The sequence below is a fragment of the Muscardinus avellanarius genome (genome assembly GCF_963383645.1).
Source record: "Muscardinus avellanarius genome assembly, chromosome: 1".
Taxonomy (NCBI): domain Eukaryota; kingdom Metazoa; phylum Chordata; class Mammalia; order Rodentia; family Gliridae; genus Muscardinus; species Muscardinus avellanarius.
The window spans coordinates 12,572,935-12,588,958 of record NC_137786.1 but is presented as its reverse complement, the minus strand read 5'-3'; the positions used below and the strand labels follow the sequence as shown (position 1 = coordinate 12,588,958).

The following is a 16,024-nucleotide window of genomic DNA, read 5'->3' as shown; positions in this document are numbered from 1 at the left end:
AGCTTTCTAGGTCTGATCACTTCTCTTCATTTGATCTCAAAAGTCACGTCACAATATAAAACTCTTAGTTATTTTCTACGTACCAAACATCATTCAGCAGGGGTGAAATTAAAAAGTAAGCAAGAAGCTGGGAGTGGTGGCCACGCTTGTAATCCCAGCCTTTGGGAGGCTGAGACCGGAGGATCACAGCTCATGGACAGCCTCAGCTACTTAGTGAGACCGGTTCAAAATAAAGAATAAAATCTAGGGCTGGGGGTGGAGCTTGGAGGCAGAATGCCCCTGGGTTCCATCCCCGCCCGGTACCACAAAAACAAACAAAAATTTTTTTTAAAAAGCAAGAAAATGACAACCAAGACTTTTTACTTTTGGTAAGATGAAAACAATATGCAGCAGAAGAGACTGATATTTTAAAAAACCTTATTTTACCAATATGTCTTTTTCAGTTTTCTAGAATGTTGCAATTCATTTTAAGCAGTAAGAGAATTTAATTAACTGTGAATACCCCAAATGACCCACATGTAATGTAAAGAAATTATTTGCAACCAAGTAATTTAAGTATTCAAGGGGAATCACACTAAATCACAGTAGCCAACTGAGCTCCCTCTTCAAGGGACAGTTAACAGGATAAAGGAAGGGGAGGAGTAACAGACTCCGCAAAGGACACCACTAAGCACTGCTGCCTCTATCCCTGCGAAAATCTAAGCTAACAGTAAGCAAGCCTTGGGCCCTAATTCCTAGTTTGCAGAAAAAACAGGGAAAAAGAAATATGTCAAATGACCACCAACGTCACAAAGTCAGGAACATAAAGAATTCTACAAAATTCTCAATGTTCTCACCTAATAAGCATTAGGGGGTAAGATAAAAATAGCTGGGTGGAGGAAATATCTGTAGATTTTTAAAAGACGCTTATCAAGATGTCTCAACCAACTGCAATGTGTATGTATGTATGTATGTATGTATGCATGTATATGTATATATATTTTTGTTGTTGGTGGTGGTGGTTGTTTGTTTGTTTGCTTGTTTGTTTTTGGTGGTAGTGGGGTTCCTGGAAACCCTTCTACCTCCGGGCTACTCTCCCAGACCTATTTTTTATATTTTTTTATTTGGAAACAGGGTCTCTTAAGCCAGGGAGGCTGGCTTCAAAACTGCGCGATCCCCGCCTCCCAAGCGCAGGAATCACCAGGCAGCAATGTATATCTTAAAAAAAAAAAAAAAAAAAAAAAGCTTAAGCGAGACAAGCAGGGAAATTTGAATATTAATTGGCTTTTTATATTAAAGAATTATAATTAGCCAGGCATGGTAGCACACACCTGTAACACCAGTACTTGGGAAGGTCAGTCAGCAGGATCGCAGGCTCAGGCGCTAGACCAGCCTCAGCAACACAGCAAAATTTCCAGTAACATAGCAAGACACTCTTTCAAAACAAAAAAATTAAAAAAAGGGCAGGGGCTACAGCTCAGAGGTAAAATGGCCCTGAGTTCAATCCCTAGTAACAAAACAAAACAAAAAATTGAATTTTTACATCTGTTGATAGAGTGGGTTTCTAAAACCTTATCATTTATGAACAAAATGATATGACATCTGGAATTTACTTAAAAATTATTCAGAGTGTATATATCCAGGTACACAGAGAGAAACATGTATCTTTTTTCCCTACGCCTGCCTACCTATGATAAGCTTTAATTTATAAGTTAGGTACAGGAAGAGATTTATCAACAGCTAGTAATCAAACAGAACCTCTATGACAACATGCTAAACTAAATGTTCTGTGTATATAGTCTCTTTCTCTTGAAAGACCCAAGACAAATATTAATGTTTGCATCATAGTTGAACGTGGGTCACTGAAACCACCGAAAGTGAAATCAGAGACTGGGGCGACGGCTGGCGGTGAACTACGCTTCTGTCACTCACCAGACCTTGCTCCGTTTTCTCCATGACAACAGAATGCCGCACATGGGGACCCGTAAAGAATAGCAAGGAATTTTGTTCCAGGGTCACGGTGCAGCAGGTCAGGTACCTGGTGAGGGCTGAGTCCTCCCCGTCCTCCCAGGGGAGGGGTGCCGAGTCCTCAACGTGGTGTGCAGCCTCTTAATGGCACCACGTGGAGGGGACACGTGCACACCACAGGCCTCTCTGCCATTTAACTTCATGCATTCATTCCAAAATGGCGGAGGTAGCACATCACTATCTTAATTTGGTGCAATGAGTGTTTTTAGAATACCTGGAGATAAGACTAAAGACCTCATCTATCCAAGTTCCAGGAACTCTAAGTAGTTTTTTTTTTAGAGATTTTGCCCTAAGACGTATGTTTTAGAATTACTTATCTTTCGGCCTGCTTTTACAAAAGCTCTTGCTATTCTACTTAGATTTAATTAGTAAATGCCATTTGCATGGAAAGCTTTTACAAATATTCCCTAATATGTTAAAAATGAGGTCAATGCAGAAAGTCGATTAGTGGTTGCCAGGGATAGAGGCCGGGGGAATGAGAGTGGGTTCTTCGGAAGGTGATGAAAATGTTCTGAAATTAGACAATGGTGATGGCTGTCCAACCTGGTAAATACATTAAAATTTACTTTAACAAGTAATGTAAACTGGGTGCGATGGAATCCTAGTACTTGGGAGGCTGAGACAAGAGGATCACAGGCCAGAGGCCAGCCTCAGCCACATCACAGGACCCTGTTCCAAAATAAAATATTAAAATAGGCCTGGGAGGCAAAATGCCCCCGAGTTCAATCCCCAGTCAAACATACATACACGCCGGGCGTGGTGGCGCACGCTTGTAATCCCCGCGCTTGGGAGGCAGAGACAGGAAGATTGTGCAGGTTCGAAGCCAGCTATGCACGCTGGCGTAGGAGACCCTGTTTCCAAATAAAAATGTAAAAATAGGTCTGGAAGTATAGCCTGGAGGTAGAAGGGCTTCCAGGAACCCCAGTACCACCAAAAACAACCACAACCACAACAACAACAACAACAAAAACAACATACATACACGTACGCAGGTGCATTTAAAAAAAAAGGTACTTTGAAATCAAACACTTTAAAAAGGTAGGTTAAAAGCCAGGAGTGTAATCCCAACCCTTGGGAGGCTGAGACAGGAGGATCACAGCAGGTCCAAAGCCAGCCTCAGCTACTTAGTGTGGCGCTCAGCAACTTAGTGAGACCGTTTCCAAATAAAATATAAAATAGGACTGCCTGGGGGTATAGCCCGGAAGTAGAAAAGCCCCTGGGATCTACCCCTAGTACTACAAAAAAAAAGGTTAATTAATAATATTGAAATTATACGTTAATGAAAAGAAAAAACGGAGTCAGAGTTATAAATTATTTTTGGAAATTTATCCTTTCATTGCAACTTTAAAAAATATTCCCAGATAGTCAATTCATTTTAATTTTATGCTCCCTCCTCCAACACACATCCCAGATACTGATAAGCTTAGACAACCAGCATAAGCGCATGCGGCACAGCTGGCCAGATGTGACCAAACGTCCAAACGTTAGAAAATACCATAAAAGAGGCCGCGCCTGGTGGCGCATGCTTGTCATCCCTGCGTTCGGGAGGCTGAGACCGGAGGATTGTGGTTCGCGGACAACCTCAGCTGCTTAGTGAGACCTCTGAAACTCGGTGAGACCCGGTTTCAAAATAAAGAATAAAAATTAGGGCAGGAGGTGTAGCTCGGAGGTCGAATGCCCCAGGGTTCCATCCCCAGACGCGCAAAAAAAAAAAAAAAAAAAAAAAAGAAAAAGAAAAAAGAAAAAGAAAAGAACATAAAAGTATGTTAGGTCCTATTTACTTCACTTTCCTCCCTCAGCTGAGGCAAGTCCTGCCATCACTAATATTTTAAACTTTTTCTTTTAGTAACTTATAATCATCGTAAAATTCCCTCTCCACCCAAAATCCCTTGTTTCACTTACTGGGAAGGGCAAACAGATATATGTGCCAGAGAGATATATTCCGATCATAGCCTCCCGAGTGCTGGGATTATAAGCGTGCGCCGCCATCCCTGGCTGACAGACTTTGAAGCTGGTGAGCGCCACCACCTGACTTGACATTGTACCTGCTGGCTGGACTGGAAGGAAACACCTTGGACATTAAGTTCTCAGGAAAACTCTATAAGGAGAAAGCAGTTAAAATTCCCTGAGTGTTTTCATATGTTGTGGCAGATGGGCTAGTTTAGTATGTCCACCTTGAGCCTTGCAGAATTTAAGGTTTCATTAAAGGTTTACAGCAAACTCAGGAAGCCTGATGGTTTGAGTTCTCTGCTGTGAGTTAAAAGGGAAAGAGTTTGAGTTTTGACGGTAAGTTAGGTAAAAGCGCCATCTGCGATTACGTCCTGTATTGGCTGCCTAATGAAAGAATAAATACAAACCACCAGTGTGAACTGTCCACCTGTGTCTGTGTGTCCATCTGCATGTGCTTAAGGGGAGGTCAGTGGGGCCGCAGTAGGGGCTCTCGCCTCAGACCCTGACGCAGATGAACCCACAGGACTGGCTGCTTTTCACTCCTTCCTTCCTGATGACACTAAGACTTAAAAGTAGAGTCTTTTAATGACACCAGCTTTAAAATCTGTCAGCCGGGTATGGTGGCGCACGACACTTATAATCCCAGCACTCGGGAAGCTGAGATAGGAGGATCTCGGTTCGCGGACAGTCTCAGCTACTTAGTGAGGCCCTCTACAACTTAGTGAAACCCTGTAACAAAATAAAGAATAAAAATAGGGCTCAGGGTATAGCTCGGAGGTAGAATGCCCCTGGGTTCAATCCCCAGTACTGAAAACAAAACAAAATCTATTTTTTTTGGCATGGTGGTGCATACTTGTAATCCCAATACTTGAAAGGCTGAGACAAGGAAGATCACAGGTTTGTGGCCATCCTCAGCTACTTAGCAAAGTCACCTGCAACGTAGTGAGAGCGTGTCTCAAAATAAAAGAATAAAATAGGGTTGGAGGTGTAGCTCAGAAGTAGAATGCCCCTGGATTCAACCCCCAGTACCACCAAAGTTGGGAGGGGAATCTATCTATTAAGTACAGAATCCGGAGTTCACAAACCTGGCACGTGTCAGAATGCAGTATGTCAGGAAAACATTTAAAAAGAGCAGATGAAAGCCGGGCGTGGTGGCGCACACTTGTAATCCCAGCATTTGGGAGGCTGAGACTGGAGGATAGCGGTTTGTGGACAGCCTCAGCTACTTAGTGAGGCCCTCTGGAACTTAGTAAGACCCTGCTTCAAAATAAAGAATAAAAACAAGGCAGGGGGTGTAACTCGGAGGCCAAATGCCCCTGGGTTCCATCTCCAGACCCGCAATAAAAATAAAATAAAATAAAAATAAAAATAAAAAATAAAAAGAGCAAATGAGTGCTACCTTTAAATTTCAATGTATTATAAGCCAGGAGTTTATTTTACCATGTATTTCCAACTAATTAGCATCTTCTTCTCTTCATGAGTCTATTAAACTCTATTAACCCTCCAAATGCATTATGCATTAGATGCACTTCTGCAAAATCATCAGTCTATTATGTTCATCCCCCCCAAAGAAATGCTGCTGGACAGGAAGCAAAAGAAGACACCATGGGCAGCTCCGTCCTGAAGCGACGCCGGGAACCGCGCCCAAAGGACACGCGAGACAAACCGAAGCGCCCAGCAGTGTTCCAGGTTTAAAGCGACATGTGTTCAAGAGGACACATCACCGCAGCTAGTGTGCCTGTGAGAGAAAAGGTAAGATGCACCAAGGCAATGCTTCCAGGAAGACAGCCCAGGAGTGCAGGGCAGTCTACAGAACAGGAGAAATATCCTGTACACCTGTGTTCTGTGACAGGCGGACTGGCACCCCAAAGGAGTAATACTCGATGGCTGTCCTGTCCTTTTGGGAGGTAGCTGCTAAGGACAAAGTCCAAAAGGGCTGAAACCTGACCTGCAAGCAAGAGGGGAAGGCCTTTAGGTGCCCTGTGGCCCAAGGGACCTGTCTGTCTCCACACTGCAGAGGGTGGAACCCAAATGACAGGGAAGAGGAGGACTCAGCAGTAGAGACACTCTGCGGTCCACGCCTTGGGTTCCGGACATTCTCGGGCCGCAGTCAGGGGGCGGAGCGCATTTCCCAGAGGCAGAGGTAGCAAGTGGCTCCATGAGGTACGGAGGTGACGTTCCAGGGGACATCGACACGCTCTCAGTCTCACCACTTTTGCTGAGATGGGAGAAGTACGAATACAATCCAGCACTCTGAACTGCCCACCTGTCTCGCGTGTTCATCTCCACGCGCTGAGGTAGTCAGCTTTTAAAGGCCACTGCTTTACTTACTGTGAGGGCAGAACAGCCAAATGTTTCTTGAATGACAGAGAGGTATCTTTTGATCACTGATTGTCTGGCTAAATATTGCATCTGCCGGCTGGAATAAAAATGTCTTGGACATTGTTTCTCAGGAAAATGCTACAAAGATAACACACTTAAAATCCACTGAGATGTGGATTTTCTATGTTTTATGTGTCGATGTTTTCATATGCTGTGGCAGGTAAGCTAGTTTGGTATTTCAAACTCGGATATTGCAGCAGCTTAGTCAATGAGGTGGATTACAGAGTTAGACTTTACCTGAGAGATATGCAACTTTTTCCTTCAGGATTGGCAAAACATCCATAGCTTTCATTTCATCGTTTTTTCGAAACCCTGAAACACACAAAGGGAAAAATCAAGTTATTGAGAGGGACATTTAAGATCCGTTCCATCCAATGCCAACTCTGTAGCTTTCTTCACACCCGTTACATCAACTTAGGAGACATCATCCTCTGTGAACATTTAAATTCTATGAAAAGCAAGTTATGATCACAGCACTTTCTCCTATTTGAATGTGGAGAGGTGGTCTGCATGCACATCAAAGGCTGGCATCTCAAAAGACGCTCGGCCATTTCTGGCGATAAAAATCTGGTGCCCGAGAGACAGGATATGAAATCAATCTAGATCATTTATCAAATCTTCATTTTAATCCTGTAGACTAATTTAGATACTGGCAAAGAAAACAGCAACACTGCTTCGGAAAAACTGCTATTTGTGGCACATTAGACTCTCTTGGGGGAGCCAAATGCCTCCTCCTCTCAGTCTTTCAGAGCCTCGTTAAAAATAAGCTCTGGCCTGGTGGAGGGGGGTTATAAATAGCGAGGCCTGGCCCCCACTCTCTCTGGCTTTCTCCTTCCAGGCTTTCTGGGCTGTGCCCCCTGGAGGGATATCAGTGGCTACTGTGGTAAGATGGTCCAGTGCTGCCCCAGTTTCCAAAGTAGCTATGGTCCCTCTTTCCACTAAAAACCAACTCTCCCTGGCCACTCAAGATCTGAGAAGGGCGTGTGGGAATTCTGTAGAAAACCAGCATGCTACAGGCAATTTAGGCCAGGCCCAAATCTATTCAAGCAAAATTTAATTTTAGCAGTCCAAACATGTCCCACTCAGGTCGCCAGAGCAAATGCCAAGTTGAAAATTGGGGGGTTAAAATTATTTATATTTGTGATCGTGCCTTGTGATATAGTTGGTTGGAAGTCTCTAATAGAGGTAATCTAGATTCAGGGGTGCTCATCAAAATTAGTAACCATCATTGTTGCGAGGAGAACATCTGTGGAGGGTGCTTCTCTAGCCTTATTTTTCTGTTTGTTTTTGCCATGTGTCGTAAGAAAAAGCATCCAAAATGTCAGGTTGGTAGCAGAACCATTATGAGATATAACTTGGAGTTAGGAAGCAAGAAAAGTACTGGAAATAAGTGCACGACGTTCTGCTCTCACTGTGCTGCCTGGAGCAGCCCTAACTAACACTGTGACTAATGACTCTGCAGACCCTCCAGAGGCCCGAAAGCAGGAAGATGCTCTTGGGAAACAGGAGGAGCACCAGGGAAGCTCCATGTCTTCAAGGCCTTTAGCCTGAGGGCCGCGCACAGATGAGCCACAGAAAGCGTTGAAGGACTAGGGTCCGCGCATGACTACCTCACAGAGAAATCTTGGAAAGGAGAAGCAGCATCCCAGATACTGTGTATCAACTGGGCCCAGGCCCCAAGCTTCCCCCCAGCCTTGTACACACATGGGGTGAGCTCCAAGGGGCCCTGCTGCGGACTAAAGAGTTGGACGGAGATTCTGAGTTGCTGTGTACTGCAGAGGAGACAGTTCGCTGTATGGGTCCAGGCAAATTAGCTGCCTGCTAAAGCAAGCCAGCAAACAACAAAATCAGCACCTCTGGGAGGGATATCAAGAATCCAGCCTCTATAACACATCGTATAACCGTGCGTATGAAGAACGAGTAAGATGTGCACCTTCTGATTTTTCTTAAGCAAATCTGCCTGTCCAGAGAATACTTACTCGTGCATACAGAACCCAGTCTAACAGGATTTAACCACGGCACTGACCATCACCACAAGCTCTGCAGCAAACTCGTCCTGTTGAGGACCCGAGCTTCGGGGTGGGCTGAGCGGCACTACTCAGTCACTCACAGATGGGTCTGAGGCCGAGCTCAGGGTGCCAGATCACCATACTGTGCCCTGGCAACGCACCAAGTTTTTATTTTAAACAGTGGCTGTTTACAGAAGACAAACGTCTGAGCCAAGAGGTCTGCGATTTCATCTTCACGTTCCTTCAAAACTCATGAATGGATGCTAATCTAGTTTCCGCAATTCACTGTCAGCCATCGTCATTCACTGCTGGTACCTACGACAAAGACGGATTCCATCTCGATTCTCTGGTGGACACGGCTGACACTGGGGCAAGTGCAAACAGAGCTGGTGCAATGGCATCCCCCAAAGTTCAGAAAGAGCCATAAAGCAAGGCAGATATGAGAAGCTTCATACATAGCACAAGGTGCTAGCCAAGCTCTGCATAAAAGGCAGATCCTATGCCAGGAATACTAGGAATACGCCCTGGCTGTGCAGTCCAACCCACAAGTAGCTGTCAAGAGCATCCCTCCTCGTGCTCAGATTAGAGAATGCAAAAGCTCCCTAGCTTTCCCACAAGCCCCCTGCACAGTGTGGCCAGGACACAGCAGAACCCTCAAAATTGCCAGCACAGCACAGTCCTGGGCTCCACGCCACGGATATAGAGCCCCACTCGTCACTCACGCACCTGGCCAAGAACAACGTCCTCACCTAGTGCTGCTACCCAATAAAGGACCGCATGACTTGAGTCCTCGCTCCGAAGCATTCTTGACAATTACTGCTGGCGGGAACCACATCTATTTTCTTACCCGTGAGGGAGAGGATGGCAGAGTTAGAGCAGCTATATTCAAGGCCACCCACAGGAAGAACACGTATTGATTTGAAAATAAGGTAGAGAAAACAAAACAATAAAAATCCAGCTTCCTATGCCCCATTACGAACCACAGGCTCACTCTCGGGGCCTTTATCCTTAGTTTCTTAGAACTCTATTTACCTCGGCCTCGCTGTCCCTCAGGGTTCAAAGTCAGTAAACAGTCTTGCTAGAAAAGGCACCGAATCGGGACAAATGGGTATGGAAAGTTATTGCACCCTTACTGTGAACTCTGTGCAGGCCAAAAACAGGATATAAATTCTAACCCGTTTTGTTATGATATTTTTGTTGGCTATGTCACAGAAAAAGAGATGTTAATTTTGTTAAGTAAAGTTTCTAAAGCAAAATAAAGTTAAGAGGTAAGGAATATAAAACTAACCACACAAAGCAACTGGGTTTGTAGGTACTGTGGTAGTCACCTAAATATTATTTATTATATTTGGTATTGGGGATTGAAGCCAGGAACCAGTGGTACTCTCCCACTTGGCTAGACACTAGGCCCTTTTAAAAAAGTTTTTATTTGGAGAGCCAGGCATGGTGACACACACTTGTAATCCCAGCATTTTGGAGGCTGAGACAGGAGGATCTTGGTTCATGGACAGCCTCAGCTCCTTAGCGAGGCCCTGTACAACTTAGTGAGACCTGTTTCAAAATAAAGAAAAATAGGGCAGGGGGTGTAGCTCGGAGGCTGAATGTCCCTGGGTTCCATCCCCACACGAGGGAAAAAAAAAGAATCTTATTTGGAGACAGATCTAAGCTGTCCAAGCTGGCCTTGAACCTGAACTTCAGTCAAGTACTGGGATCACAGCCCTGTGTCAGCTCTAAATATTATTTTAAGTATCATTTCCATTTTTAAAAATGTGCCCAATAAGAAAACTCAGGAAACATGTATAAATACTTAAACTATATTAAATATATCATGTACCTTTTAATAAAAAGCAGGAAGAACCCGATCGTGAAATATCCTCAGATCAAAAAGGCAGGTCTGTTCCATGCCCTGGAGAGCTATTTATGAAAACAGTATGTGGCTATTAAAAAAAAAATTTTTTTTTCAAAAATTAAAAATAAATGGCTTCAGTGCTGTTCCAGTGTTTCTAGATTACAGGGCCGATAAGACACAATTCCTAAAGCTTTTTTTGGCTCTTATATCAAAGACACTAATGTGGTTCCTCAACTTATTAGAATAGCAGCAAACCTCTGGTGCACTTAACAACTGCTACCTGGACGTGTATTCTTTCCCAAGGGCCCAGAGAGGTCCAGGAACAGCAAGTGTCATTTTGGAGAGACACCTCTGAGATCCCAAACCTTATTTTTGTGCCCCAGACCACGTGTCAGCAACGTTTTTTCTTCTGTGGGCCACCAAGGGAGTCGGCTGATGCCACTAATAGGCAAACAAGGGGTACAGGGTGCCACAGGGAAAACGTTGGCAAAAGTAGGAGAGCAGAGGGAGAAAGAAGAAGAGACACAGCTTACAAGGATTAAAGGGACATAGGTGAACAGTCAAAATCGGGGGACATTTAGCTGAACCCATTTTTTTATTTACATACTTTTAAAATTACACAGAGCCCACAGTAAAGTAGGTGGAAAGAGAGAGTGGATTTTAGTGACAACTTCTGTTATAACTTAAAGTATATTTGAGATACTGTGACTTTTAATAAAATGCAAGCTTCAGGGGATAGTGAACCCAGCACAAAATGGAGCCTACAGAGGCTGACTCGTAGCTTCGGCTACTACTTTCAAAATGAATCCGCCACACGTACATCCTGGATGCTTGCCTGACAGCGTCCGCGTCACTCTTAAGATCTTTACGTTGGTATTTGCTGAATACTATTGGAGACTAGCTTGGGTTGACATCAGATTCCATGGTAGTTAAGTAAAAGTAAATGTGTAGGTGGTGCAACAAAAATCATCTTTCTGGTTTCAAGTTAAAATACACACGCCTATATACACAAACTACCTTTCCCCTAAAACAATAAAATTTGAATATTTTAAGAGTTTACTGTGTTTATTTTAAAACATCTCAACCTCAAGGTTTAGCATGATATGTTATCTGTCCAGACTGATTCTGTTATTCCTTTTATATTGTTATTGGGTCAATAACATGTAAATTTTTAAATTGCTCATCAAGCAGATTTTACACATACACACACACACACGTCAGGTGTGTCTTGTTCCTTGCTGTGTCCCATATGCCTAGGACAGGGCTACCAAAGGGTGCTCAATAAATTTGGAATGGCTAGATCGAAAGATAAATCAATAAATTTGAGCTAGATGGAAAGATAAATCAATGAAGGAATAAACAAGCAAACCAACTTCTCCAGTTTTTGCCCCAGAAAAACCAACAAGTACTCAAATACTCCTTTAGCACTATTTTCCATTTGTAAAGTTTAAATATTATGTGTAGCCTTCATTTGAACAAGGAAAATTAATCTCTCTCCTCTAAGAGGGAATATTCCGTAGTAATGCAAAATCGTTTAGTTGAATCAAGATTCTGGGCTGTCAAATATATCCTAGCCTGCTTGGGAGGGTGGCATGTTTGCGCACATGTGTGTGTGTGCGTGCGTGCGTGCGTGTGTTACTGGTGACTGCACTCAGGAGGAGAGTTCTACCTCTGAGCTACACCTCCTGAACCTACTTTATTATTTATTTTGTAACGGGATCTAAGTTGCTGAGGGTTTCCCCAAGTTGCTCAGGCGGGCCTTGAATTTGTAACCCTCCTGTCTCAGCCTCCCAAATAGTGGGATTACAGGTGTGTGCTACAACAGCCAGCAGTGATTCCAATTTTATCCTGAGATTCTGCAAGGAGGTGCTGCATTGTACTGTTGACAAACACCTTTCTAAGCTGCTCACAGGGATCCTGAATGCCCACGCAGTTGGCCGCACGTGTGGTATTAGACTTTAAACACCAAACAAATAAAAAAGAAACAACTCTCCTGTTAATTTTTTAATTAAAATTTATGATGGAAATATTTTCATAATAAGCAAAAGCTTTTAGATACACTATTCCAATGGTATTTTTTTAATATAGTAGCAAGGGGGGGGGATGAAATAAATCAAATTAGTTAAAAATTAAATGACATTTTAAAAATTTTACATTAAAACATATCACCCAGGATTACTGGAGATTCTTGTAGTCTGAAATTCCATACATTCCTCAGATGCAAATAGTCAAATGATTTTTTCCTAGCAAAAACAGGGTTAGAAAAAAAGAACTCATTCCTTGACCGCTTGGGCTGCTAAATGCTGAACGTAAACTGCACAGGCTCCTGGGTCGGAACGGTCCGCCTCATCTCCGGAACAGCCCGCCCGCCCGCCCACAAGCCAAACCCGACTGCTCATCCAGTTTTAGAGGTCTCATCTGCCCGTCAGCCATTCCCACTTTAGTATTTACTAAATGGGAAAATTGTTTGTGGCAAAGATAAAAAAAAAAAAAAATCCCATACTTATAAAAACACAGGTTGTAGCAGTAATAAAAATGTGTTAAATAAGGCAGTATTTTGAAACAACAACAAAATTACACAGTAAGCCGATCGCCCCCATTAGGACTGAGAGGCAGTGGTAATTACCGAATTTTACTCATGGGTTATTTGGAGGAAACTTCCTCACGCACTCCTGAACACAAAGAGCAGGGTGATACATCTCTAGGCAGCCCGGCACCGCCCTCGCGCATGCGCAGGGGAGGGTGACGTCATCCTCTCCAGTCTGGCGGCTCAGCTTCAGGGCCTGCTGGACTCGGCTCGGGGCACAGAGGCACAATGTTTGTGCTATCAAGGGTTTTAGATGTGCGAACACCAAGGCTACCGATGCGTAGGAAATAAGCATTTTAACTAGCCTAGGCCCTCCATGAGCATGTTTAAGCAGGGTGGAGGAAAAAGAAAACAAGATTATAAACCCAAAAGGTCTGTCATATTTACTTATGTATAAAATATCATTCAATGTATAATCAAGATCCATACTTTAAAGATGTATAGAAAATGAATTCAGTACTTATATCAGGAATGTGGACATGTCCACAGAAAGCCACACAAGAACACGGATGGAGTTTCGTATTATAATTTTTACTTGTAACTTTTATGGTTAAAATGGCCATCACAGCCAAGCACCATGTTACACATGCCTGTAATCCCAGCACAGGGGAGGCTAGGACCCGAGGACCAAAGGCTTAAGGCCAGCCTCAGCCATTTTGCAAGACACTCAGGAACTTAGTGAAACCCTGATTCAAAATAAAACATAAAACAGGACTGGGGGGCTGTGTAGCTCGAAGGTAGTACTGGCTTCAATCCCAGTACCACACACAACAACAACAACAACAGCAACCATCACGTTGGCTAATGTGTCCCTTCACTCCTTTTTGAAGCCACAGCAAACAATATTACATACTTAAAGAAGGAAAAGGCAGCGTAAACTTGACTTTCAACAAAGTTAAGGGGATTCCATGAAAACAGCTCCGGCTTTCGAGGCTGGGCCCACAAAACACAAGGTGTAATTCAAAATACACAGAGAAAGTCTTTCAACTCTCACAGACATCTTAAGGTCAATGAAACAATCTGCAGGATTCTTAAGACTGGATGACTGACATATTAATGGTGAACTGGAAGCTAATTTCAGAGTATAATGTACAGACCAATTCACAGGACTGCTGCAGTAGTCAAAAAGTAGCATTATAACAGAAGTTCTACCTTCTTTCAGTTTCATAAATCTAAAAAGAATGGTGCGTCTAGACGTGAACAGAAATTTATTTCCCTGGTTGCCTAATGCCAGAATAAAAAGTGTGTGTGTGTGTGTGTGTGTGTGTGTGTGTGTGTGTGTACAGCCCAACAGGGGATTCCTCTGGAGTAAACTGCTCAGAGTTGTATTTAGGGACCCCACCCTAACCCACATATACTCATCTCTCTCTCTCACACACACTTGCATATACTATGGTTTTATAAGGCAAAACTAGTCAAAAGACTTGCTTTACCTAACAAGCCTCTTGGGAAAGATACATAGGAACTTAGTTTATATCAAATAAGTCAGAGTGAGACAATTAAAAGAACTACTTAATCACTGTATTTAAAGATTGTGTGTGTATGAGTGTGTGTATATCCCATCAACCAAGGCTGACTGCCAAAAGAAACTTTAATCATTAAGTCAAATATTTTGCACATTTTAGCACCCTTGCTCTCAATGGCCACATACATTATTTTAATGTAGATCACAATAATACTCCGTAAAAAGTTCTGGAAAATAAAGCTATAATCCTATGCCTTTTCTTGTATACAATATCTTTTTTACTCTTTTTTTTTTTAAAAAAAGGAAGAGGGTAGCTGGGTGTGGTGGTGCACACTTGTAATCTCAGCATTTGGAAGGCTGAGAGCGGAGGATCGCAGTCCATGGACAGCCTCAGCTACTTAGTGAAGCCCTTTGCAACTCAGTAAGACCCTGTTTCAAAAGTAAAAAGACTGAAAAAATAGGGCTAGGGGTGTAGCTCAGAGGTATAATGCCCACTGGTTCCATCCCAGTACCACAAGAAGGAAGGAAGGAAGGAAGGAAGGAAGGAAGGAAGGAAGGAAGGAAGGAAGGGAGGGCAGGAGGCAGCCTACTAAAGACCAACAGGACCGAACTGAAGGACAAGTTCAGCCTCTGGGAGTGCCATCTATGGCAACATCACAGAACATCTGCAGGGCCTCGCCCGCAGCATCTGGCCTTGGCATGGTCACGAGTATGCACCTTGGATCAGTCACACATTCCCCAAAACAAAAGGGCTTAATCCCAGCTCTGAACTGGGATTTAGGTTTAAGCTTGGTTCATCCCCTCATCTCCAGGTCAATACTCCCTACCCCCACAGCTGGATGCCGTGGAATATGACTATAATCCCAGCTCTTCAGGGGCCAAGGCAGGAGGATCACAAGTTTGAGGTCAGCCTAGGCAACTTAGATAGACTTTTTCTGAAAAATAAAATAAAAACAGTCAGGGATGTAGGTCAGTGATGGAGTGCTTGCCTAGCATGCACAAGGCCCTGGGTTCAATCCCTAGCACCAGAAAACTGCAAACAAGAACAAATACACATTCCTCACCCAGTCTTACTTCCTGCCCAGTTTAAAATGCTCAGGCCTGCATCTGAAATGAGTACTTCTCCCCACCCAGAAAGATAAGAAGGGTGTCAGGAGGTGTAGGTGCAAGCTCTAATCAGTGAAGTCCCATCCTGCCCAGGGGACTTCCTCCCAGGCTTCAGGACTCAGCGCAAACGCCTATCAATCCCTTCTGCCTGCCTATCAATCCCTTCTGCCTTCGAGGTAGAGAGTTGATTAGCTTTCCATCCCTAGGGAAATGGAAATCAATGTTGAGAGACTTAATAAGCCATCAATTACCTTCAGTGACCAGTAGTTATATCTAAATTAAAATGCAGCATTTCAAATCAATTAAATGTGCATGTATATAAATATCAAAGTCTCTCCTAACGGATTCAACAAAATTAAGATACTATAGACTCATTTCCACTTAAAATCTTTCAGTTAGTTCATTTGCCCTTGTTAATGCGTCATATAAGGTAAGTACCACAAACCGGAATTTTTAACTGACGTATTTAAAAGTTATTTTCACTTCAGCAGTCATGGACTTAGTTCAAAAAGGACACGTTACACACAGCGTTCTGCTAAGCATGAGCTGAGTGGTATTAATAAATGGTCAAAGATTAATGTGGTGGCATTTTGATCATCAGAAATTTACATTATCCTTTCTAGAGAACTACTCTACCTAAATTCCTTGGTTAACCTACTTGGCCTTGG

General features: G+C 43.3%; 1 protein-coding gene across 1 annotated transcript in view; it reads right to left on the bottom strand.

Moving 5' to 3' along the window:
- TRIO (trio Rho guanine nucleotide exchange factor) overlaps positions 1 to 16,024 on the bottom strand; it is a gene marked incomplete at both ends in the record, with an annotated part of 341,738 nt that overhangs the window by 214,598 nt on the left and 111,116 nt on the right. Inside the window, one exon of the mRNA XM_080704883.1 lies at positions 6,577 to 6,651. Within this exon, the coding sequence (XP_080561009.1) occupies positions 6,577 to 6,651 (75 nt within the window). The remainder of the gene's footprint in view (positions 1 to 6,576; positions 6,652 to 16,024) is intronic.